Source organism: Achroia grisella, unplaced genomic scaffold, assembly GCF_030625045.1.
Source record: "Achroia grisella isolate CSIRO2021 unplaced genomic scaffold, CSIRO_AGI_Agris_v1 utg149, whole genome shotgun sequence".
In the NCBI taxonomy this organism is placed as follows: domain Eukaryota; kingdom Metazoa; phylum Arthropoda; class Insecta; order Lepidoptera; family Pyralidae; genus Achroia; species Achroia grisella.
In genome coordinates, this window is record NW_026712644.1 from 4,935,128 (window position 1) to 4,963,097 (window position 27,970).

The following is a 27,970-nucleotide window of genomic DNA, read 5'->3' on the forward strand; positions in this document are numbered from 1 at the left end:
TTGATTTTCTAAACTAAAATACCTTCCCGATCTGTATGAACGGCGGTCCTCCACAGTGCGGTTTTCTAGAAACTTCGCCACGCACAAACACATTTTAAAATCACCTTCCCGCAATGGTATTTCCGGACCCATACGATATTGAAACCTTCAAGAAAAGAGCTTATTCCTTTTTAAAAGTCCAACGCACTTACAATTCCCCTGGTGTTGCGGGTGCTCATAGGCGGCGGTAACCATTTACCATCAGGTGAGACATGCTCGTTTGTCCCCTGTACTTTAAAAAAGATATTGACTATTTGTATGATATCTATAGACAACTCGACAGAGGTCCTTATTAATATTTTAGAGTAATAGAAGAATTTTGGCTTGCTCTATGATCATAAACATATACACAACGGCGGATCCATGGGGGGGGGGGTCAAGGGTCAAGGGTCATGACCCTCATGACATGAAATTCCATTGACTGATTTTGACGGGACTTTTATTGGCAGGTAGCCGATGTAATAAGGAGTAACTTAGGCTACTTTTATTTTAGAAAAATGTTAAATTCCACGCGGACGAAGTCGTGGGAACAACTAGTTTAAATATTAATTAACTCTTCGAACTTCTTCAAAATTATAAAAAAAAACTTGAAAATTGTCATTAATAACAATATCTTTTACTTCAAATTAAAATTGAAATAAAATAATACCAATAATAACCTACAAAAATGTTTTAGAAATACAAATGAGTACTTTCAGAGTATAGGATTTGAAAAGAGTACGGTTTGCGAAAAAATAGTACAAAACTCAGTAAATAAGTATAATTATAAGTATAATTAGTAAAAATCACGTTTCATATTTATTGAGTTCCCGATATAAAAAAAAATAGTATAGTTGGTCACCTTAGTTAATTGTAATTGAAATAGCAATAAACAGTTTTCTAAATTATCGAATATCACTTAATATAATTAATATTTAGTACAATATAATTATTATTTATGTCGAAATTATATAGGTATAATAGTTACGTTTAAAGTAGCATGTCTAAAATCTTGTTTCTAATCTAACGGAAGAGACGGCCATCTTGCTTAACCTCTTTACGGAACAATGCACGCGGGAAACTAATAATTATGCAAAAAAATCGATCGTCCGTCCGTTTGTTTGTTAATTTTCCACTCCTAGTTCTTCAAACAATCCTTGTACAACATACACGCTCGCCACCATTGTTAATTTTATTGTTTTCACAATTAATTTTCGTACAGTGTAATTTCTTGTATAATCGGAAAAGCGCGCGAAAAATGACATTTAAATATGTCGCCATCTGTGCTATTTTTTTTTTGGGCGCGTGCAGCGAGGTCGCATCGTGGACCATAGATTTACCGGAAGTGAGAAAATACTTTTTCTCCAAATACAACCAAGAGAATCTTGAAAAAAGCATAATTGATAGACGTAATGAGAATAGCGAATTTTATGATAACATCGATGGGAATAGTATGGATAATAGCGAAAAACATAACTACGTAAATAATTACGGCCATTTTGAAATCCCGGGCCATAACGAGTTAAATCCTCCCACAGATAATTATGCTGATGATTATAAATACCAAGGCTATATGGAGAAAAAAGTAAGTACATCTATCAATAATGTTATACATATCAATAAAATTGGTGCGTCTGTTTGTAATATTGAAATAACCGTTTTTTACTACATGCATATGTATATAAATACGGTATCTACATACACCAAAATAACATTTTTTACAATTTTTGTCTGTCTGTCTGTTCCGGCTAACCTTGAAATGGCTGGACCGATTTTGACGGGACTTTTATTGGTAGGTAGCTGATGTGATAAGGAGTAACTTAGGCTACTTCTATTTTAGACAAATAAAGATAAATTGCACGCGGACGAAGTCGCGGGTTCAACTAGTATCATAATATTATAAATTCGAAAGTATGTATGTCTGTTTGCTGGTTACCATTTCAGGACTAAATTACTAAACAATCAGCCCACTGCAGCACTGCACTTCACAGCAGTCCACTGCACTTCCGGGCTGAGATGATGATGATGATGATGAAAATGTACTATCTGTTAAGAAAAGCTCTGCTACCAAAGATGTTGTGAACAAATGTGGAAGCGTGTGAGGGATAAACTCAGTCGTACCTTTTAGATGCGCCGAGGTTTTCGCTGATCTTCAGCTCGTAACAGGTTCCAGGGGGTAATAGCAATATATCAGTTTGTTCAGCTCGTATCAGAGTCCAGGATAGGTAATAGCACTATACCACTGTTCAGGAACTTGCACTCGTTAGGTTTATATGTTATTACTTTTAGGTTAGAAACGTCTCGCGCGCGTGTCGGCTCGGTAAGGAGTTCTTTTCAACGGTCCTCGTCGTGGTAGGAAAAAAGGAGGAAAAAAGAGGGTAGGTCCAAGATGCCTACCAACATTTCTGAACAGATCACATATGGGACACAGTTACTTAGATACATCAAAATAATAGATACATAAAATAATTAATACTTCTTATTATAATCCAATAGTTCGAATGTGTCGCCAATACAATGAAATTCTTGTCTCCAATAGAAATATAGATATTTTCCATTCAACGCTGGTCCAGTTCCGGAGACAATTAAATTTCCACCGTAAAGTGACAAATTATGTTTAACATTATACCAATTTTCTTTTCTTTAATATAAATAAAATTCTGTTAACATGATAATTTATTGCATTGCGTAGTTATATATTATTTTCTGTTTAGTTTACTTTTCATTATATAACCTTATCTAATTATCTCGCGTATATTGAATGCGTCTATATAATTTAGCTCTTAGGCATACATAGTGTTGGATTACAATCCAGTTCTGTACCGAACTACACGCTCCTATTATATTATTATATTGACTGTAATCTGTTTTGTATGCTAATAAATAAATAAATAAATAAATAAATAAAATAATAATTGCATTTAATAATGTCTAGTAAGACAAATTCAATATTGTCTACTAAGCACTGCTGTGTCTAAACTGTGTCACCCCACCTTACATTTTCCTATTGTTATTTAGTATATAAGATCATTATTTCTATGTACATATTGTCAGTTTATTACCATCTGTAATATACATCTTCTCGACCAACAACATCGTATAATTAAGCCGTAATACCACACAATATCGATTTTCAACAGCTCGATTGTTGACCCTTACCAACTCAATTATGGTCGAATTTTGTTGGGTGACCACTAATATAACAAAATAAATATAGACGTAAGCATTTGCTTACGTCTATATTTATTTTGTAAGGCAGTTATTTAACTGCCTTACTTGAGGTAAGGCAGTTCTAAACCAGTCACCGGTGCAAGGAATAGGAAGTAATACTTGAAATGAAATGAAACGAAACGAAACGAAACGAAATGAAATGAAATGAAATGAAAAGTTTCTTCCTATTCCTTCCTTTCACGGTCCCAACAATTGTATTCATGAGTATGATTGTTTGTATCAGTCTGGGTGTTTTCTATTTAAAATATGTACGTATCTACAAAAAAATCTATATATTTATATTAATACAGTACCCATAACACGAGCTCTCCTTAGCTTGGGACAAGATGGCGCTGTGTGAATTGTCCTAAGATATTATTTATTAATATAATTAAAAAAAATGTGTAATATGATATTTTTTATACATACAATATGTATACACTTTGGTCTAAAAGGTTATATTTTTTTATAAATCATAGAAATAGAAATACATTACATAATCAAAGTTTTATTTTTTTTATAAATTATATTTTTCTGAGTTTGGAGAAAACGTTAGTGCAAAGCAGGGCTATTTGACGATAGTGATTGCTTGCTCTGTGTTACCACAGATAATATTACATACTGCATACTGTAATACATTACATAATCAAAGTTATATTGACAGCCTCGATGGTCTAGTGGTTTAGCATACCGCTCTACTATCCGATGGTCATAGGTTCGATTCCTTTGTATTCATGATTATGATTGTTTGTATCGGTCTGGGTGTTTTCTATGTATAATATGTATTTATTTACAAAAAAAATGTTTCAATATATTTATATCAGTTGTCTAGTACCCATAACACAAACTCTGCATAGCTTGGGGCTCTGGATAGCGAATAGGATATTGAATTGTCTGGAGTTATTATTATTTTTATATATTTTTTAATAAATTATATTATTCTGAGTTACGGCGTTAGAGCAAGGTATGGTTATTTTACAATAGTGATTACTTACTCAGTGTTACCACAGATAATATTACATACTGCATTCTGTAATACATTACATAATAAAAACGCAAATACGTTCATATGACCTTGTTCGAGCGTACGTTGCTCTTTCAAGTATGTAGCAGTTTGAAAGGATATAATATGTTAGTGAAAGTTATGATGGTTTTCACTTTACGTCATTAATTTTATGGCCTACAGTCCTTAACTGATACGGCCTGACGTATGCTTAGGAATAATCTTTATTCATGTAAACTCAATATTAATGATTTTTCAATAATAATAATAGTAAATGAACGTAATTTAAATGATAAAAGACCCGTCAAATTCGGTCCAGACATTTTAGAGATTCGGCGGAATAAACAGACAGACAGACAAAAATGGTAAAAAATGTTATTTTGGTGTATGTACCGTATTTATATTCATATGCATGTAGTAAAAAACGGTTATTTCAATATTACAAACAGACACTCCAATTTTATTTATATGAATAGATTAATATAATTATATCATTGCAGGTACAGAACGCGCTGCAAAAAGGTACAGCATATTTGGATGGATTACGGTACTCAATAGAGCGATACACTGAGCTGCTGAAAAACTGCAGCAGGACCAATATTACTGCTATCAATTGGGTAACATATCACTAGCTTTTACCCGCTTTTTTATCTCCTTTGGAAAGTTTACATTCTATCCCGAGGAGATAAAAACCATCGCTCCTAAGAATATCCTTCAATTCTTGTCCCTGACGGGTCTAGGTAGCGAACTCTGAAAAGTGCGAGCACAATAGATCTATGTAGGTCGCAGGTAGTATAAAAAAAGACTTGTAAGCAGTTTTTTTTATACTACGACTTTGGCAAACGAGCATATGGCCCATCTGATAGTAAATGGTAACCGTAGCCTATGGACGCCTGAAACAAAAGGGGAGTCACGTGCGACTTACTGACCCTTAAGAAACCTTAATACTGAAGAGGAAACACCACTACACATCCTATGTGGTTGTAGCCCACTCATGGATAAACGAAATATCTCCTTTGGAAAGTTTACACTCTATCCTGAGGAGATAAAAACCATCGCTCCTAAGAATATCCTTCAATTCTTGTCTTTTTTTATACTATGAAGGTGGCAATTAAGCATACGGCCCATCTGATGGTAAATGGTTACCGTAGCCTATGGACGCCTGAAACACCAGGGGAGTCACGTGCGCGTTGCCGACCCTTAAGAAACCTTAATATACCCTTCTTGAAAAACCCCATGCTGTAGTCTCGTGGGAAAACCTCGGCAGGTAGTTCATTTCACAATGTAAGTGTACGCGGGAGGAAGCTCCTCTGAAACCGCACTGTCCGAGACCACTTAGTTCCGTGTGATGAATTCCTTGTCGATGGCGAGCGGTGTGATGGTAAAAGGTGGCCTTCAGCATCATGTCGAACAATTCCTCAGAACACAGTCCGTTGTATAATCGGTAGAACACACAAAGCGAAGCGAAGTCTCGCCTCAAGCTAAGTGGCTCGATACCGCCAGAGAGATTGGGATCATCGACAATTGTCATAGCACGTCTCTGAACCGAGTCAAAAGGACCGAGTTGGTATCTTCTCACTGACGGGTCTAGGAAGCGAACTCTGAAAAAGGGCGAGTACAATAGATCTATGTAGGTCACAGTGCTACAGGTCTTAGCACCTGAAAATAGCCCTAACAACCAAATAAAAACAAATTCCGCGGCTTCGCTCGCACTGAATACATTAAATAACTTAATTTGCCTGCTAGATGGCTGCTAGTAGCAAAATGTTGATATTTTATTTATTTATTATTAATAAAAAGTATCCTATATTCATTCCAATACCTCCAAGAACATGTGTACAGAATTTCATGATGATCGGTTCAGTAGTTTTTGCGTGAAAGCGTAACAAACATACCTACTTACACATTTATAACTTTAGTAAGGATTACTAAATGGCGACTCGTCCCGGCTTCGCACAGGTGCAATACAAATCTTTGAGTTTCTCAGTTTGTTCTTTAGTACAATATGGGACACAGTCAACTAGATACATCAAAATAATAATTGCATTTAATAATGTCTAGTAAGACAAATTCAATATTGTCTACTAAGCACTGCTGTGTCTAAACTGTGTCACCCCACCTTACATTTTCCTATTTTTATTTAGTATATAAGATCATTATTTCTATGTACATATTGTCAGTTTATCATCATCTGTAATATACATCGTCTCGACCAACAACATCGTATAATTTACCTGCAACATACAACACACATGTATTATATATATAAACCTTCCTCTTGAATCACTCTATCACTGTTATGTATGTATGTATGTATGTATATATGCTATATAAAACTGCATTAAAATTCGTTGCGTAGTTTAGAAGATATAACCGAACAGATAGTGGCGGCGACTTTGTTTTATACTATACTAACTACTCGCTCCGGCTTCGCACGGGTGTACATGTATTATACATATAAACCTTCCTCTTGAATCACTCTATCTATTAAAAAAACCGCTTCAAAATCTGTTGCGTAGTTTTAAAGATTTAAGCATACATAGGGACGGACAGACAGCAACAGTGACTTTGTTTTATACTACATATACTAGCTGTATGTAAAGATATTAACACGCGAAAGTTTGTGAGTATGGTTGGATGGATGGATGTTACTGTATTACGCAACAACTACTGAACGGATTTTGATGAAACTTTACAGTAATATAGCTTAAACCTTAGAATAAGACATCTCATTAATTCGCGAAAATTCGAGAGTATTAATGTATGGATGTTTGTTACTGTACGCAAAAACTACTGAACAGATTTTGATGAAACTGTACAGTAAAATAACTTAAACATCAGAATAACACATAGGCTACAAATTTCATGCGAGTGAATCCGCGACAGGCTCGGCTGGGGTACAACTTCTTGTTTTATTTCAGAACGACATCCCATCGTTTAATTTCACGGAGATACTCCCAAATCCATCAGCGACCTTCTCCAGCATCCCGCCGAACTTCAACTTCACCGGCACCTTCAACGGGACGAGTTACACTGACGCGAACTTCACGGAAATTCTCTTGAACTTCACTAGAAACTGGAACGTGACGTGTCGCCGCGCCACTGAGAAGCTGGAGCAGGTCAGAAGGCTGGCTGATCTGGCGCTGTGGGCGACCAAGAGGTTGGAGGACAGTGTGTACGCTGACAAATATCATAAAGTTAGTAACTACTCTCTCCCTCTGTTCTGTAGCGCATCAGAGATGTTTGCAACAGCGTGGACAGACGGTTTTCAAGCCATAATGCGAAATAGAACTGCATCACTGATGTCTATTGTTTTTATAAAAAAAAATCCATAGCACTGACAATATTATCTGATTACACTAATAATGAGAGCGATTTCTATGTTGATTATCGCATGCCTCTTAGTTGTTATACTGTAATTATTTATATAAAAAAACATCTATTCAAAAGAGCAACACACAAGTTTCTCGCTCATTCTTCTTGTGATGAGTCTGCGTTCCGAATGAGTGGTAGAATCAAAATATGACTATTCAAAAGTGCTTGTAATGAGTTTATTTGAATATAGATTATTTCTATTTCTATTTCTTATTATGAACGTCTAGTTTTATTTTAATGTTACAAGTATTATGAACGTCAAGTTTATTTATTTTAATGTTACAAGTATTATGACGTCAAGTTTTTATTTTAATGTTACAAGTATTATGACGTCAAGTTTATTTATTTTAATATTACAAGTATTATGACGTCAAGTTTATTTATTTTAATGTTACAAGTATTATGACGTCAAGTTTATTTATTTTAATGTTACAAGTATTATGACGTCAAGTTTATTTATTTTAATGTTACAAGTATTATGAACGTCAAGTTTTTATTTTAATGTTACAAGTATTATGACGTCAAGTTTTTATTTTAATGTTACAAGTATTATGACGTCAAGTTTATTTATTTTAATGTTACAAGTATTATGAACGTCAAGTTTATTATTTTAATGTTTTTTTCTTTCTCTTCCTCCAGCATAGTGATGTAGAGGAGAATGAAATGATCCTCCGGCTGGCGTGGTACCTGGACCGGCTGGCGCATTTCACCGGCTTTGACCCTAATGTCGAGGACACCAATCGAGGACACGTAATCACGACCACCACTCGTGAGTATCTTTTATTTTTTACTGGCTGTACCCTTCGTCCGTTACTCCTTATTATATCAGTTACCTGCCAAAAAAAGCCTCCTCAAAATCTGTCCAGCCATTTCAGAGATTAGCCGGAACAAACAGACAGACAGACAATGATTGTAAAAAATGTTATTTCGGTGTATGTACCGTTTATATTCATATGCATGTAGTAAAACAGTTATTTCAATATTACAAACAGACGCTCCAATTTTATTTATATACTAGCTCCTCACCTCGGCTTCGCACGGGTGTATGTATTATACATATAAACCATCCTCTTGAATCACTCTCTATCTATTAAAAAAACCGCTTCAATATCCGTTAGGTAGTTTTAAAGATTTAAGCATACATAGGGACGGACAGCGACAGCGACTTTGTTTTATACTATGTAGTGATTTGGATCAATTTAAACTCTACAGGCGCTCCAATAACAATCATCACACCTCCAGCTCTAGTGGCGCCCATGGGGGACGTGCCCCCGGATGTAAACGCAGCTATGATGGATTGCCTCAAGCAGAAGTCGTCGGAACCCGCGACAGTGCGGTGCGCGTACCCGCTACCCCTACCGCCCATAGTCGAGTCACTTCTCAATATGAGCAGTAAGGGATTAAAATAAGAATAGAATAGAAAATCTATTCAAATAAACTTACATTGAAGCACTTTTGAATAGTCATAACATTTTTTTTAATATACCGCTCATTCGGAAAGCTGTCTCATCACAAGAAGAACGAGCGAGAAACTTGCGTGTTGTTCTTTTAAATAATTTTATTGTTACTTTACATTTTTAAGTTTACGTGTGTGAATACAAACTACCGATTAGCACTAATTCAATTAAATACTCAAATAGAAAGAATATTGAATGTATAACCAACTGGTTAAACAATTAATAAGAGGAAATCAGTCATAGTGATTAGAGCAGACCAGTCCACACAAGCAGCACCCGTTCACGAGTACGACAGATGAGCCAGCTATCATATCGCTCGACCATATTTACCAGTGTTTGTATCACTTAAGGTCCTACTTAATTCCTGGCGACAACACAAATCAACACACAGATCATCAGGTTTCATGGTGAACGAATGAATGAACGAATGAAACTGGATATATTTTTTTAGCACAAGGGACAAACGAGTGTGCTGCTCACCTGATGGTAAGTGATTACCGCCGCCCATGAGCACCCGCAACACCAGGGGAATTGCAAGTACGTTGTCGGCCTTTTAAAAAGGAATAAGCTCTTTTCTTGAAGGTTTCAATATCGTATCGGTTCGGAAATACCATTGCTGGAAGGTGATTCCACAATGTGCGTGGTATAAAGTTTCTCGATGCTCGAAAGAGGGGGTAGGGATTCGGTTCGGGGAAATGAAAAATAGATGTAGGCCATTTCTTAGACCTATAATTTTCTAAAAATCGATAAAACCTTTTTGGTGAAAATAGCTGGTATAGTATAGTAATAGTGGCCAATTCTTAGACATACCCGGTATGCATACAAAATTTAATAAAAATCGGTAAAGCCGTTTCGGATCAGTTTAATTTTTATTTTAGTTTTATTTAATTTAGTTTAGTTTAATTTTTAGTTTAGTTTAGTTTTTCAGCAGAACAAACACCGCGACACGAAATTTTATATATTAGATTCAATATTTTCAGATAATCAACCCCAACTCACTACTCCTGACTCGAACCAACCGCCGAGTGAATTCCCCGAATCTATACCAGCGGCGTCTTCCTTGGAGCTTTTGATCGCGGCCTCGTCCAAATCCGCCGGCGGTTACCCGCCCAATCTGACAGCTGTCAAAAATCCCGCCGAAACTCTGACAGATGTCAAAACCGTTCGGAAACGCTCCATAGACGAGACCGCCATGTTGAAGTTGATTAAATATTACGTGAAGCACAAAGCGTGGGCTAATTCGAATCCAATTGAGGAAGATATTACGAATCATGGAGACTATGACGTCTCCAATAGTTTGCCTGTAAAATCTGTACAAAAACGTTCGTTAGTTTATAAGAAAGCTCGTCACTTGCGAGCCACGAAACAGCGTCTGCAAGGTTTTAGCAAACTGCTCAAAAAGAAGGGCGAAATACATTACCCTAAGGCGAAGTTCGAAGCGATTAAAATTAAGGAATTCGTTGATAAAATGCGTAAAAGCAATACATTTTCTCTGATCAACAATCTCAAACACAAAATTGGTGGTGTTCACGATTTAACAAAGGATTTGCCTATAAACATACATAAAAGGTCTATAGATGCGAAGAATAATATTCATATGAAATTGCCTGAAGATCCAATGCAGGATATCAGTAAATACATCAAAAATAAGGCTGGAGTACACTATAATAACGATAAAACATTAGCCGAAAGGATCAGAGACGCTATAGACAGGATGCGTAACATAACAAATTACTCGGACAAGGTATGGCGGGCGAAACGTTCTGTAGTCAAATCCAACGTTGTCATCCACAATCCGCCACATTATCCGGAAGAAGGCCCGATTCATAAAATAGGCAATTTTATTAAGCATAAAGCGAAAATACATTTACAAAAGAAACACGAACGAGCGCATAAGATTAAGGAAACTTTGGAAAAACTGTACCACGCGTCGGTCGTGTCGCATAACCTCAAAATTTTAGATCACCATCCTGTTCATAAGAGATCTGTTCAGTATAAGAATGTTTATTTACCGCGCGTACCTGAGGATCCTTTCCAAGATATAAGTTATTATATTAAGAATAAAAAGGGTACAGTTTACAATAGAAATCCAGTCCAAGCGGCGCTGGTCAGGGCGGGCTTGGAGCAAGTATTCCAGACTGGGAACATAGAAGTGATTAGGAGGTACGGATCGAATTATATTCCTGGTATACCGAACGCATTTTATTTTGGAATTATGAGATCGTTGGCAGATATTTAATTACAGATGTAACACCCTCTCTAATATCGGCTTATTAAAATCCTAAGAGGCCGTTCAAGTATTACGTAAGCAGATTTATTACAATTATTTACCCCCATCCCCCTTGTCAGCAAAACTAAGCAAAGCTCTTACCTCCCCCCATGATTACGTAAACATTTTTCAATTAATGTATTGTGTTTTAGCAAAGACAATTTGAGGGTTGCCATTCGTGTAAAAAAGTAATTTTTTTTTTTTATAACACGGGACAAACCAACATGCAGCTCACCTGATGGTAAGTGATTACCGCCGCCCATGAGCACCCGCAACACCAGGCGAATTGGAAGTACGTTGTCGGCCTTTTAAAAAGGAATAAGTTCTTTTCTTGAAGGTTTCAATATCGTATCGGTTCGGAAATACCATTGCTGGAAGGTGATTCCATAATGTGGTTGTGCGAGGCAAAAAGTTTCTAGAAAACCGCACTGTGGAAGACCGCCATTCATCCAGATGATCAGGATGGTAACTCAGCAGCTGGTATTAATCCGAACAATTCCTCAGAACACTCCCAGTGATATATGCGGTAGAAGATGAACAGAGATGCAATATCACGCCGCAAAGCCAATGGGTCGAGTCTGTCACATAGACGTTGATTACCAATGATTCTGGCTGCTCGGTTCTGAATGCGGTCAAATGGAAGTAGTAGTGAAATTACTACCGATGACGTAATCATCATTTAGACTCCTCTATCCCCTCATGTTATTCAAAATAAGCGGCCTCCCATAGTGCTTACGTAATACTTAAACGCCCCAATACAATTATTTGTATAACTTCAAAGCCGTCTGGGTGCATGCTTCAGTCGTATCTCTTTTAGCTGCCATGCTGTCCTTTCATAGTTATATTTCGGTTGAAGGTTAATTACAAGGCAGCGAAATTAGGCTGTTTGCATATTTACCAATGTTCTACAATTTATGTTTATTTTATTTATATAATTATATAATAATAATTATAAAAAAGATATTCATAATTAAATTTTTATTCAAATAAAACGAGTTTTTATTGTAAGAAAAATATATTCATAATTTCAGTTACAATAACACGGTCATAATCCTGACCTAACTAAACGATTACAAGTTACAACAAATTTGACAGATGTCAACCTTTGACAGATGTCAAATCTGACAGCGGTTAGAGTACGTGACCTTGCACTGTCGGCGAAAACAAAACAATGTTACAAACAGCTATAAACTTGTAAAATTCAACGACGCTAGGTGGAGTTATTGTACTATAAGGGATCAGCGGGGACAAACTCAGTATGATATTATTGTGTACTTATTTATTTGATTGTGTAAGATATTTTTTACATAATAATTTATATAATTCATTCTGAAATTATAATTTGGCTCAACACAGCTAGTGCTCTCGCCAAAGAAGTTTGAAAAATTGGGATCACGTAAGTTATGCTAAATTAAGATTATTGAAAAGATTACCGATTATTGGAGCTCTCACATAGGCAGAACTACCGTGTTGCCAGCTCCATGAAATATAACCCCACATTTAGATCTAAAATCTACAAACCTATTTAACTATTGCAGTATTTTGTTACTTGCTTACATATGAACAAAATAGCACTCTAGAACAATATAGATCCTAATAACAACAAAATAGACCAATAGTTAAATAATATAAATTTCTTTAACGTTTACAAAGTAATTTCTAAAATTTTTATTTCTTTATTTATTCATACACAATCAAACATAAATGTCACAATAAAAACAACAAAACAGTACAAGGCTACGTAATACAAATATAATTACAATGCGTATATAACATAACAAATTGTGGCCGAATATTAAGATGTGTTGATTATTTTCCTTTGCATTCTATTAAAGAAAAAAAAACTTTCCTTTTTTAATAATCATCACATCTCAGCACAGATTATGCAAGCAAACAGATTATTATGATAATTTAAACGTAATTAAATATAACTACAACACTTTATTGTCAAATTTCAATTATTGCTTTTTAGCAAGCAAGCTAACGATTATGTGAGAAACATTTTCATTTCAACAATACATTGAAATTATACATTCATATCAAATATAAATTATGATATAATATATATATATATATATATATATATATATATATATATATATATATATATATATTATACAATATAAATATAAAAAAAAATCAAAAATATAATATGAACAATACGTAATATAAAAATTTCATGAAAACATAACTTTTCATATATAAACCACTAAAAAGGTTATTATAGCTTACTTCAAAACTATACAACATACTTTCACACGGTTTCACTGTTATTTATGTATATTTAATTTAAATATTTTTGATTAATAACTAATAACATAAGAGAACTGTTGTAGCTAACTGGACGGTAGGGTTAGTGCAAAATTTATGACGTGAACGAATGAATGTGAATGAATGATTTCGAGTTTTACGGTTTGAGTTTATCATTTATAATTCGCCATTTTGATTTTAGAAACGATATTATTGTTATTATTTAGTATTATACAAATTATTTTCTTAAATTAATACATAATTTGTGATATATAACATTATTTATTTATTAAAATAATGAATGAATGACGAGCGTGCATGCCAATAGTTGTTCATGCACGGGATTTTCATTTAATGTTAGACATAGACACCTATATAAATATACATTGTAAATAAACTGGCTTTAAAAAAAAGAAATTCAGTTGAGTTTCTTGCCAGTTCTCAATTGAGTCTGTATACTGAACTGGACGGTAGGGAAAAAATATTAATACAAAAAACTTAACGTTCATAAGCGGCTATCGACGAAATGTTCTACATGAATAAATGATTTTTAATTTTGATTTATTATATATATAATCAGGGGCGGATCTATCTAAGGGCTTTTTGGGCTGCAGCCCAGGCTCCCGAGGATACAAAGGGCTCCCAGTCCCCACTGAAACGATATCTAGAATGTTAAAAAAACCTATCATAAGGTTGGCAACCCTGAGATCAATTAACTCATGCAAGCGCGCGTCTATTGAAAGAAACGGGGAATTTCTGGTCGCTTGTTTTTGGTCGGTGTATTTTTTTAGTTGAGTAATATAATTAGGTAAATTTAGCCCGGGGCCCCACAAATTCACGATCCGCCCCTGTGTATATATATCCTATACATATATCGTTGATGTCAAAATTGGCTTATAATATGATATAAAATATACAAAATATAATGTATATTAAAATATAATTTTAGATACGAAATAATACTATTATTTTCTTCAAATTTACGTAATTTATGATACACACAAACATTATATTTATAAAAATATTACTAGTAATAATGTATAAACAGTAAGTGAATATAAAAATTTAATAATAACCATCAATTCTCATATATAAGGCACTAATAAAGACACTACTTAGTTGTATGATCAACTTGAAATGTTTCTCAGTCAGTAAGTTACAAGAGGATTGGTCCCGAATATCTTAAATCAATTTGTGACTATAAACAAACCAACAGGAATGTATCACTTATATATTAAACGTATATAAATTATACAATGAGTAAAATGACTAACCGACGCAAAACTATATAATAATTTCAATTGACTGTCAAAAAAACAGTTTTTTTTTATATTGGATTTGATGACGAGAATATATATATTTATATAATAAATATTAATGTTTAGAATTAACTATTCAATAATATTGTATTCGGTTAATAATGATTCGGTTAATTAAGATATATTACAGTTTTAAACATGTTACAGTAAATAAGCTTCGTCCACGTGGTACACTCACCGCCGTCTTAAACTAGGCTGGGGCCCTTGGGCACACAAGAATTCGGGGCCCTTTTGGAAAGTAAACAAAAGCTCATTAGGTAAGAACATAGGAATATGCGAAGTACTCGGTATAATGGCGTAGTATATGCCTTGTAAATACCTTCTGATAACATTACTGATTTGTGACAAACGTGTAGTGTGCCCGACATAAATCTTTTGAGAATAAATGTGTGAGAAAAAGTGACAGACATTCAGGGCCCTGAGAATGGGGGCCCTGGTCACGGGCCCCGTGTGCCCTTATGGTAAATACGGTATTGGGTATACACGACGAATTTTCATAAAAAAATTCATTCCCCTTTCAAACCCCTAGAGCCGTTTTTAGCATTACAAAGTAGCTTATGTGTCTTAACAGGGACACTGAGCTACTTTATACCAATATCTATCTGTGTACCAAATTGCATTAATATCGTTTCAGTACCATTATGGTAACGTTTATAATTTTTATTTCTATTATCAATGCCATTATTGTATAACTGAACTGTGTTAAAACCTCAAAATATGCAACAAGATAAAATTATAAAACAGGACAAATCTATAACGGATCACGTGGACGCGTTTCCTAAAATGAATCCGCATGATTTTACGAGTTTGTTAAAAATAACAAACTTAACTAAATGTAGCTCAGCGGGGAGGGGAAGGTTAGAAGCGAAGGGGAGGGGGTGAAGGAGTCACGTGGGCGCGTTTCCTAAAATGAATTTTTTATGATGAGTGTTATTTTTACGTCTTAGGTCTAACGTGTTCACTTACGACTCTGTGATACTTTATGACTCTACATATGACTCTGTGGCCGTTTCTTGCGACTGAACAGCCCGCCGAATACACCTTTTTTGTCTTTCTTCTCCTTCGTAACTCCGCTCACGGACAGTTCCGATTCGCCAGAGGATCTAAAAGAGGAAAATAAGAAATAATTTTTAAGAATGTTTGTAGGCAAGCTAAGCAGAGCTTGTGTTATGGGTACTAGACAACTGATATAAATACATAAATAGAAATAGAAATAGAAATAATCTTTATTCAAATAAACTCATTACAAGCACTTTTGAATAGTCATATTTTGATTCTACCACTCATTCGGAATGCAGATTCATCACAAGAAGAATGAGCAAGAAACTTGTGTGTTGCTCTTTTTAATAGATGTTTTATTATTAAAGTATATATATTTTTTTAATTTATAGTAATCTCAGGACAATTCACACAGCGCCATCTAGACTCAATTTAAGCATATAAGTACATATTTTTTTAACAAATTCATCATAATCTCAGGACAATTCACACAGCGCCATCTACACCCACGTTAAGCGAGCTAAAGCTTGTGTTATGGGTAATAGACAACTTATATAAATACATAGATTTTTTTTTGTAAATATATACATAATATACAAAGTAAACACCCAGACGGATATAAACAATCATACTCATGAATACCAATATATGCAAGGAATCGAACCCGCGAGTCGGAACTGAACCATTAGACTACCGGTTAATACTTTGGGTGTTTATGTACATTAAAAGTACAAGTGGTGCATATAAGTTACCATTTACCATCAATACCGTCAGCTTATTTGACATTAACAGTGCATAAAAAATGTGTAATCATAAAATTGGAACGCTGACGGTATGCGGCTCGTCTGATGGTAAGTGATTACCACCGCCTATGACACCCGCATCACCAGGGAAACGCAAGTACGTTGTCGGCCTTTTAAAACGGAATAAGCTCTTTTCTTGAAGGTTTCAATATCGTATTAATTCGGAAATATTATTGCTCGAAGGTGATTCAACAATGTGGTTGTGTGTGGCAAAAAGAAGTAGTAGGGTGGTAAGTGGTAACCTACTAAGGTAGGTCACCTACTGTTCTAATCTTACCTGGATGCTGGTCTCTGGTCCAGCGCCGGAGATCCCCCGCTACCTGCAACGGAGGCGGGCCTCGTACCACTGTTGTTGGCGTACGCTGTAACATTAAAATAAACAATTAGAATTAATTCTAAATTATTCTAAAATCATTGGACTAATTTAGAATCATTTAACTTAAAATTCAATATCAGCACACTGAATTTTAAGTTAAATAATTCTTACATAAGTCGGATAATTGTAACTTTTATATTATTTAGAATAATTTTATTAATTTAGAATTATTTGACTTAAAATTCAATGTAATAAAATAATTTAAAGTTTAATATTATTTAGAATAATATTACTAAAATAGAATTATTTAACTTAAAATTCAATGCATTGGAATAAATCAAAATTTAATTGTATATTGTATTATTTTGCGGAAATACAATTATATAATTCAAAATACAATACATTCAAATGATTTTAAATATAGAATAGAAATCTCTACATTCATAAAGCAGTTTTGTACAAAACATTATTTGATTCTTATGCCGAAGTGACAATAAATATATGTCATTCAAAAATACATTCTACTACAGAATCAATACAATAAGAATGTGTGACTTCTATTAAAATTTAAAGTAATATTGAATATTAGAAGCCAAACAATCCATTTGAATGTATTCTGTTTATATTTAATTTAAAATTACATACATATACTACGATTAATAAATATTGTACTTAAATCCCAAAAACCAAACCACACAAAAGCGATAGGACAGTCACACAAAAAACAAAACAGTACAACTACAGAAGCATACCCATAACTTACAAAACTGTATAAAGCAAAAGAATTCATTAAAAATATAGAAATTAATATTAAAAAGCTGAAAGAAAATAGTGATTAAATATAGCGCTTGCTTACGACTAAATTGAACCTTTACATAAAATCTATTTATTCTATTTAAGTGACATAGTGGTTTACTACACGACTTCAAACTTAACGATCACGAATTCAAATCAACATACACAAAAAAAAACCTTGTGTCAATTTATGTTATACTAGCTACTCGCACAGGTGTATATGTATTATATATATAAACCTTCCTCTTGAATTACTCTATCTATTTAAAAAAACCGTTTCAAAATCCGTTGCCTAGTTTTAAAGATTTAAGCATACATAGGGACGGACAGACAGCGATAGCGACTTTGTTTTATACTACGAGTATGTAATGATATACTCTTTGGACAAAAACATAGTTAACAAACGAATATGAGGCGGTGGACTACTACTTATAAAGTTAAATTAAAATAAACCGATATATATGTAGGAAATATTTGTTGTAATGGAACATATGCTGTATGAGAGTGAATGAGTAGGATTGAGGTATAGAAAATCTAATTCTCTTACTTGAACTCGGCTTTGACGCTTTCCCGCGTGTCTAGATTAGATACAGGAGATTACATGGCATTCCGGCTAAGGTGTTCTAAATATATGGTCAACAATGTAATTTAATATATTTGAATAATTGTAAGAAAAGTTTAAAATATACAGATAGTGATACGGACAAAAGGATTTTCGTTTTGAATACCCTTGGTCCCACATATATATACTCGGTGTGTCATGTGTTCTGTCCATCATGACACCGGCAGTTGACAATGCCTCTATCTACCCCATCCAAGACAATATCCGTAAATGTATGTTTTATTTCTAAATATCGTTTACAATTCATATTAACATTGATTGTACGGCTAATTCCAAAGGTACCTCGTTTTTAAACTCAAAATAAAATTATTTACATTTCTTACAAAATATAACATGATTTTTTTCTGAAAAATAAGACAGTAGTTGTAAGCAAGCGATATTATGTCTATAAAATACGACCAAAGAAGAAAAACATACTAGTTTTACATTAGAAAATACATTTTTACTTGCGATCACAAATCCCCACTTTCCTACTAGTTATATTGTAAATGTAACTTGTATCTATTGAACAGACTTAAATTACTTTAATACAGAGATAATCTAGAGCTTGAGAAAGGAGATAGGCTAGTTTCTAATGTTAAAAAAGGATTATAAGAGGTTGAAATGAGGGATGAAAATATATAGCACAAATAATGAAAAATGCCGCACAAAGTCTGCTCCATACGAGTGAAGTCGCCGTCACAGCTAGTTCTAAATATATGAAAATAATATTGTAATATTAATAGAATAGGGAAAAATATGAATAACAGAACTTCATGTTTACAAGCGACTAAACTGCCCTAAAACAATTAAAAGTAATGTTTTTCTTCTTCGAACATTAAACAAGAGCATCCAAAACACAAGCAAAGCCACAAAACAACATATAGCGACAGGTAAACACATAAATTATTATACAGTAATAATATATAATCGTACATTGAACTCGATGTAGTACATACAGAAGATGACTCGATCCTGAGAGCCGCACAAATAAAGAATTATATGACTTAAATTTTAGAATTCTTAAACTTAAATTCTATAATTAAAATCTCTCTAGAAAGATAAAAAGATTTTAATTATAGAATTCAAAGTTAAGTAATATTACTTAACTTTGAAAGAGTAAAACAAAATATTGCAACAGTCAAAATTAGATTTTCATTACTAAATAATAAATGATAAAGTCTAAAAATAACTAAATTAAATAAAATGATAATAAAAACTGTATATAAATAAAAATGAAAGATTTCACGGTATGTTTGTACACATGTTTTCTTTCGCCCGTCTGATGGTAAATGGTAACAATCGCCTTCCAATTACATAAACAAAATTAAAAAAAAAATACAAAGTCAAATGATAATTTTCATTCAACCCACTACATATACACCATCATAATTATAAGTAGAAAATATATTAGTTTGTATGCGTTTAGTATGTATGCGACCCACATATCTTAATACTTTAATATAATTTGTGATCATGCATCATACTACCAGATTCATTGAAACCGTATATTGGGTAACAACGGCGTATACAATTTCATATGAAATTCGTTATTTTAAGATGATCCATTTTTTCGCATATTAATCGTAACAGTATTATAACTTCTGTAGGAGTCTGGTAGGATGAAGAACCAAGAAAACTGTCTGGCAATTTGGGAAACTCGGTATAATAGTTCCCTCTAAAAATAAATCCCTCTAAAATAACCTCTATAAATAAACTTACGTCATTTTAATAAAGTTCAGCTTTATTAAAATGACGTAAGTTTATTTCTAAAATAGTATAGTTTAGGGGGTCCGGCGGGGGGTTGGAACCACACTAAGTGTCTGGCAACGAGCAGCGCAAGTTATAATAATGCTACGAACAATATATGAAAATATGGAGTTTCTTAAAATAACGAAATTGATATGAAATTTTTTACACCTTTGTTACCTGGTACCTGCCAAAGGAACCACGATCCAGGTTTCATGTTTGGGGATCGTTCTCACCTGTGTTGGGGACACACATACAACAACTTTCACGTTTACTAATATGACGTATGTCTGGCCGTCGTGGGCTCTTGGGCGACTAGGTACGCCCGCGTACGTACAAACTGAAAACCAACGCTGGAATCCCATGACTCCAGCAATAGCTGAGTTTGTACCTTTTGCCAATCATAATAAATATGTATAACTGTGTAACTATATTACGAAACTAATATTGGCAATAAATAGATTTATTATTATGACGGCCTTGGTGGTCTAGCGGTCTAGCACACCGCTTTACGTCCGACGGTCGCTGGTTCGATTCCTCGCACGGCACAAACATTTGTATTCATAGTATGATTGTTTATATCGGTCTGGCTGTTTTCTATGTATAATATGTATGTATTTACGAAAAAAAATTATCTATGTATTTGTATCAGTTGTCTAGTACCCATAACACAAGCTTTAGCTAGCTTAACTTGGGTCTAGATGGCGCTGTGTGAATTGTCTTGAGATTATTATTATTATTATTAATAGCCAATCGCAGAATCAAGTGAAACATTTATTTTTATTATTATGTTAAAAAAAAACCTTAAAAACCTGTACTTCACTAATAAACATTTCTAATTTTAAACATACTCATGTGTACAAACATATTCCATTTTTTTTGTGTTATAACCAAATTAACAATATTTAGATCTATATAAAAGGAAAAGAAATATATAATGTATGCAAATTAAGCACAAGACAGAGGTATATAGAAGAGAAGCATGTTCTGTTCAAACATAGAGTTTCCCACACAAAATACACGAAGATTCTATATTTACTAATATTTAATTACATATTATTATCTAATCTATACATATAACCAAAATTGGAGCGTCAGTTTGTAATATTGAAATAACCGCTTTTTACTACATGCATATACGGTACCAAAATAACATTTTTTACAATTTTTGTCTGTCTGTCTGTTTGTTCCGGCTAATCTCTGAAATGGCTGGGCCGATTTTGACGGGACTTTTATTGGCAGGTAGCTGATGTAATACGAAATAACTTAGGCTACTTTTATTTTAGAAAAATAAAGTTACATTCCACGCGGACAAAGTCGCGGGAATAGCTAATATTACATATAATACAAATGTAACTAATGTTTTTCTATTCATGGAAGATATTATATGTAAGTTTCAGTTAAATAAGTTTTAATACAATCAGTTTACAAACAAAGTTATACCTCATAAGAGTACAAATTGAGGCCTCAGTTCAGTAAAGTAAATTCTTGTAATAAATAAATCTTAATTTTAAGATTTTAAATTCTAAAATAGAATTAGAACTTACTGACCAAATTAATTAAATCTAATTTTAAGATTCATAATTCAAAAATAGAATTTACTGACTGAATTATCCTTTGACTGTTTTTGCATGGGAAACTCTTAACAAACTGTGCTATAGAAATATAGGAAAAAGATACAGATCTATATTAGGCTAATCTATTTGTTTTTTTTTAAGTATTTATATATTCTTTGATTTAGTACTTTACTGTCCCGGTTCATACACTCGAAGGGTTGTAAATTCGAATTTGGATGAGGCTACAAATGAACTGGTTTGATCTTAAGATGTAACCGTCGCCTATATACAAGAACAGAACTACGGACATCACGTTATCACGTGAAGACGTGATACCACTCATACACTCATTCCCGAGGAATATAATTAACTAACTCTATAATTTCACTGCCACAAATAAAATTGGAGTCTCTGTTTGTAATATTGAAATAACTGTTTTTTACTACATGCATATGAATATAAATACGGTACATACACCAAAATAACATTTTTTACAATTTCTGTCTGTCTTATCTGTTCGTTCCGGCTACTCTCTGAAATGGCTGGAGCGATTTTGACGGGAGTTTTTTTAGCAGATAGCTGATGTAATAAGGAGTAACTTAGGCTACTTTTATTTTAGAAACATAAAGTTAAATTCCACGCGGACGAAGTCGCGGGTACAGCTAGTTGGTAATATAACTAAATATTGTATATATATACATATTAATTGCTTTAGAAAGATGTTATAAGAGGAAGTTCTACAGCAAGAAAGTCAAACAAGCAAAACTTTTAGCGCCTCTAAACTGACCGAGCTCGCTTGCTGAGTAAAAATGCGATGTCGTTTCCACATTCTGCCAGTTGTTATTGGGTCTTTCGTACTGTATGTTCCTGTTGCCATCCCTCCCCTGGTAACTGGTGGTCATCCTCTGCTGGTAGCTGTTTACCAGAGCCGTGACTGATTGCTTCTCAGGTTGGGCACGGTCGTAGCGTTCGGGGATAGACTGGCCCCTTTCGGGGACGGATGGCCCTCTTTCGGGGATTGACTGGCCCCTTTCGGGGATTGACTGGCCCCTTTCAGGGATGGATGGCCCTCTTTCGGGGACGGAGTGGCCTCTTTCATTAATTGGTGCTCTTTCGGGGAGAGCTGGCGCGCGATCTGATGTCGGTGGTCGGTCTGGCACAACTGGGGGTCGGTCCGGAGGCCCCGATAGAGGTAACGGTGGGGCTCCGCTGTCGGCTAATCATGGGATTTCAAAACTTAACACTATGCTTACATGATTTATGTATAATTTTGTTATTAAATTTAATTAAATTATAATATAAGTCATATTAATATTTTTTATTTATTTTGTAATATTGTAAACTAGCTGACCCGGGAAATGTTGTTTTTCTACATAAATTAATATCGCTATTAAATAATAGGGGATGATTGTAGAAGGGTAAAAATGTATGGTTGTCTGTATTTTTTAATGTCGAACCATAAAGAAAATAAAATAAATAAGTTAGTTCAATAAAAAAATGTAGTGGGCCATTAGTATCACTTAGGGGTATAGAAATAGTTAATAACGTATTCTCAAATCTATACATACATAAAATTTCATCACAATCGGTTAAGCCGTTTCACAGTCAGACGAAGAAGCGCGGGTCAGCTAGTTAATACATAAATCATATAAACATTATAATATTATGAAACAAAACAATTTATATATCTATATATATTTTGATCAAGTGACATGCGGACATACAAACATACAAGCGACGTCACGACACATGCATGCGAACAGGTCAATATTGTAATTCAATCTCGTTCATCATTCATTCATTCAATATCATTCAATTATATCTAACTAAAGTAATATTGTAGAGAAAATGTAATTTTTAATTTATTTTTGTTTTTACTTAATTAAAATTGTAATTCAATTTCGTTCATCATTCATTATCATTCAATTCTAACTAATTAAAAAACGACCTATACAGAGGACCTGTACAAGCTCATTTGAAAAGAATAGCTGAGTTTCTTGTCAGTTCTTCTCATCTCGAAATCATTCCGAACTAACAGTATATTTGACATATCATAAGAGTCTGTAATAGACCTACATGAATAAAGATATTTTGAATTGATTTGCTCTATATATAGTAGATATTTTTTCTGTTATCACTAATAGTAGATTGAAGTGGGGTGAAGGGTAGTAGAAGGGTAGTTATTTAATTACTCTAGTAGTAATGTGGACTAACAACCCCATTACTAGCAATGTACCATGTCAGGTTGACCTCCACGCGGTTCACCCTGGAAACCATCGTGATAAATTCCTGCTGAATTTGCTACGATGTGCTAACTGACCTGACATTCATCTTATCAACCCCCACTGGTGCCCCGCCAGCGTAAACCGTTAGCGCAGGTGTACTATTCCATTATCATCCATAAAAAAAAAGTAGATTGCTGTATCTTCTTGTATGATTTATATGAGTATAAACAGGGTACTGACCGTCTCGCTGTGACCGAATGAACTCTATACTAAGATCACGTCCATTGGAGAACCGGGAGCGACCCCAGCCGCCGGCCGGTTCTGAATTCCTGTAAGTAACAACAATTAGGGAATAATAATAATAATCTCAGTACAATTCACACAGCGCCATCTAGACCCAAGTTAAGCTAGCTAGAGCTTGTGTTATGGGTACTAGATAACTGATACATATACATAGATATTTTTTTTTTGTAAATACATACATATTATACATAGAAAACACCCAGACCGATACAAACAATCATACTCATGAATACAAATGTTTGTGCCGCGCGAGGAATCGAACCCGCGACCATCGGTCGTAAAGCGGTGTGCTTGACCGGTAGACCACCGAGGTCGTCGCTAGGGAATCCACTTTCATGCTGGAAATAACATTTCTATTTTAGATGATGGCAATAATAACCACATACTTCTCCTCCCATCGAACCCTCGTCCAATTCAAACGGGGATCGAAATTACGACAGCCTGAACCGAGGTTCGAACCCCTAGTGGTGCCCTCAGAGTAATATCGTGTCCGTCAGGCGGGAGTTGGCCTTCAGCCGCTCCATAAGTCCTTCCTTTGGTTTTGAGTGCCATCTGCACTCGCCCCCTATCGTCCGGTGAAGCTGTAAAGGCCAGCTGCTGACAACAGCATTAGAGTAGTCCGAAAAAGACCACATTCCCCTTACAATTGTCTGCTGTTCGATTCCCTATTCGTGTAAGTTTTAATTAATAATCATAATAATTATCACCACACAATGGCGATCATCTGACATGATGCCCACGGCTACCTTTTACCATCGCACCGCTCGCCATCGACAGGGAATTCATCACACGCTGGAACCTAGGTGGTCTCGGACAGTGCGGTTTCAGAGGAGCTTCCTCCCGCGTACACTTACATTGTGGAATGAACTACCTGCCGAGGTTTTTTCTAGAGACTACAGCATGGGGTTTTTCAAGAAGGGTATATTAAGGTTTCTTAAGTCGGCAACGCGTGATACTCCTGGTGTCTCAGGCGTCCATAGGCTACGTTTACCATCAGATGGGCCGTACATTTGCTTGCCACCATCGTAATATAAAAAAATATGTTAGGACAATTAACACAGCGCCATCTAGTCCCAAGCTAAGCAGAGCTTGTCTTATGGGTACTAGACAACTGATATAATACAGGGATACATTTTTTTTGTAAGTAAATACATATTATACATAGAAAACACCCAGACCGATACAAACAATCATACTCATGAATACAAATGTTTGTACCGTGCGAGGAATCGACCCAGCGACCATCGGATAGTAAACCAATAGACCACTGAGCAGGGGCGGATCGTGAATTTGTGGGGCCCAGGGCTAAATCTACTTAGGGTCCTACCTAATTATATTACTCAACTAAAAAAATACACCGACCAAAAACAAGCGACCAGAAATTCCCCGTTCCTTTCGATAGACGCGCACTTGCATTGGTTGATTGATCTCAGGGTTGCCAACCTTAGATATTTTTTATATTCTAAATATCGTTTCAGTGGGGACTGGGAGCCCCTTGTATCCTCGAGGCCCTGGGCAGCAGCCCAAAAAGCCCTTAGGTAGATCCGCCCCTGCCACAGAGGCTATCAAATATAAGTTAAGTTACCTGAGTAGGACATCAGTCGTTTCTTCATGCCACGACTCTCTGGGCGGCAATGATGGAAGCACCGTCGACTCTGCACAGAGTAATTAAATCATTTTGAGTACAGAGTAAGCTCGTAACACATGGCAAAATTAAGATTAACAACAATCTGCAGATTTTGCCGAGCTGTTTCTATTTGTGAGTTTTTTTTTAATTTATTTGAGAATTATCATTAAATTATTGTTTTTTATATTGCTAAATTAGCTGTACACGCGACTTCGTCCGCGTGGAATTTAAATTTATTTTTCTAAATTATAAGAATTTCTCTAAAATAAAAGTATCCTATGTTACTCCTTATTACATCAGCTACCTGCCAAAAAAGGGTCCGTCATAACCGGTCGGGCTATTTTAAAGATTACCCGGAACAAACAGACAGACAGACATATAACCTACAGTTTTGCTCAATAATTTCTGAATAGGGCCTTATTATTTGGGGGTACAAGATGTAGGCTATGACCTATTCTAAGATCTACCAAAGATACATCGAAAACTTCATAAAAATCGGTTAATCTGTTTCGGAGGACATCAAAAAAAAGTGACGTGAAATTTTCATAGTTTAGAAGCTTACCGATATTCCTTTCGTTCTTTTCGGGGGTGACACTCGCTCTCTTCTGACTATTTCTATGTTCTTGTAAGATTTCTGCTTGTGTCCGTGGCTTGTGACGAGGCTCCGGTGATGACGCTGCTGACGATGATGATGAGGCATTTCTGAAGAGCATCGCTCATAATTAGAATGTGGTAGTCGACCAGGGTTTATAACCACGTGGTGTAATTAAAATAAAAATATATAAATTTTGGCCTAAGAAACCATTACACTATATATTTTTATGCTTCGTTGTAATGCATGTGGTAATTGCTCAGGTTTTTGACAATATCTGTATAGTCACATTTTAAATAACTTGACTTTCGTTGGAGAAACCGTTGGTCAAATTTTAAATACCGATAAATAGAATCATACGTCAAACCAACAAGGTCTTGCCTGATGTTAGGCATCCATAAACCTTGAACACCAAGCAAATTGATAGACACTTACTCATGGAGTCGCCTCTTCAATTCAGCAGTTGGAGACTCGGAAGCTGGTGTGTACGGCGTCAGCTGCAACTCCGGAGGCAGTTGCGCGTGGAAGGCCAGCTTGGCCACCCACTCCTCCATCAGTTGCTTGGAGCTGCAGGCGAAGAGGTACTCAGCACCGTCAGCACACACCAGTCGGAAGACGTTGGCGCGTTTTGTGTAATCACTGGCTTTCTCGCAGCGAGCCTGAAAACAGATTTGTCTTTGGAAAATAAATTCTATGGAATAAAAAAATAAAATATAGCTAATGAAATGGCACAAAACATGGCAATGATACGCGATAGTTTTATTTATATACTAGCTGTTGCCTGCGACTTCGTCTGCGTTTCCTCACGGTTCAGTGGGTTTGATGTGTATTCCTAACATTTCCTCACTGCTCTGCTCCTATTGATCGTAACGTGATGAAAAGTATACTATAACCTGCTCGGGAGTATGAAGAATAATTGTACCAAGTTTCGTTAAGATCCGTCGAGTGGTTTTTGTTTCTATAACGAACATACAGACAGACAGACGAAAATTTTACTGATTGCATTTTCGGCATCAGTATCGATTACTGATCACCCCCTGATATATATAAGAGAAACAATGACGAAGCAATCCGTATATAAAAGTATGAACAGAACAGAGACATAAAACATGTTATTGTTAGATAGATATCCGTCATCTTGTAGCTACTTTAAAAGGACATCCATAACACGAGTCTCCTTTCATACAATCTAAGACAGACTCATTCTACGCACTTCGCTCCCATTCCGGGACAATCGGCTTAAACACACTTAGTCGTTGAAATATATTTCATGTACAGAATTGACCTCTCTACAGATTTATTATAAGTATAGATTTAAGTCTAATTCCCTAACTAGCGTGAGCTGTATATTAGGAGTCAGTTCCTTCCCAAAGCAAGGATAACAGTTTTAATTTAAATGTAAACTTAAAGAGTGAACGCAAAAAATAGTAAAATCAATATACTGCAACCCCCTCCGGGAGGGAGTATGACTCCTGAAGCCCTCCTGGAGGGAGTATACCACTC

At 35.0% G+C, this 27,970-nt stretch overlaps 2 protein-coding genes across 2 annotated transcripts in view; one reads left to right on the forward strand and one right to left on the reverse strand.

Annotated features, from left to right (window-relative positions):
* The first annotated feature begins 1,276 nt into the window (after positions 1–1,276).
* Positions 1,277–11,302, forward strand: LOC131840847 (uncharacterized). Its single transcript, XM_059189041.1, has 5 exons — positions 1,277–1,603; positions 4,732–4,848; positions 7,153–7,428; positions 8,246–8,375; positions 10,044–11,302. The coding sequence occupies exons 1-5, from the start codon at positions 1,277–1,279 to the stop codon at positions 11,300–11,302; spliced, it is 2,109 nt and encodes a 702-aa protein (XP_059045024.1).
* Positions 11,303–15,874: 4,572 nt separating this feature from the next.
* LOC131840784 (spectrin alpha chain, non-erythrocytic 1) overlaps positions 15,875–27,970 on the reverse strand; it is a 119,132-nt gene continuing 107,036 nt past the window's right edge. Inside the window, exons 78-84 of the mRNA XM_059188983.1 lie at positions 26,903–27,126; positions 26,438–26,577; positions 25,834–25,903; positions 24,186–24,274; positions 22,508–22,936; positions 16,981–17,065; positions 15,875–16,004 (exon numbers count right to left, since the gene is read on the reverse strand). Coding sequence (XP_059044966.1) covers positions 15,890–16,004; positions 16,981–17,065; positions 22,508–22,936; positions 24,186–24,274; positions 25,834–25,903; positions 26,438–26,577; positions 26,903–27,126 — 1,152 coding nt within the window. The 3' untranslated portion in view covers positions 15,875–15,889. The remainder of the gene's footprint in view (positions 16,005–16,980; positions 17,066–22,507; positions 22,937–24,185; positions 24,275–25,833; positions 25,904–26,437; positions 26,578–26,902; positions 27,127–27,970) is intronic.

Bases quoted from the DNA above. Each gene is read 5' to 3' on its own strand.
- LOC131840847 (XM_059189041.1), top strand. From the start codon at position 1,277: ATGACATTTAAATATGTCGCCATCTGTGCTATTTTTTTTTTGGGCGCG. The intron at 1,604-4,731 runs GTAAGTACATCT...ATATCATTGCAG, and splicing joins AAGGCTATATGGAGAAAAAA to GTACAGAACGCGCTGCAAAA. The intron at 8,376-10,043 runs GTGAGTATCTTT...CAATATTTTCAG, and splicing joins CGTAATCACGACCACCACTC to ATAATCAACCCCAACTCACT.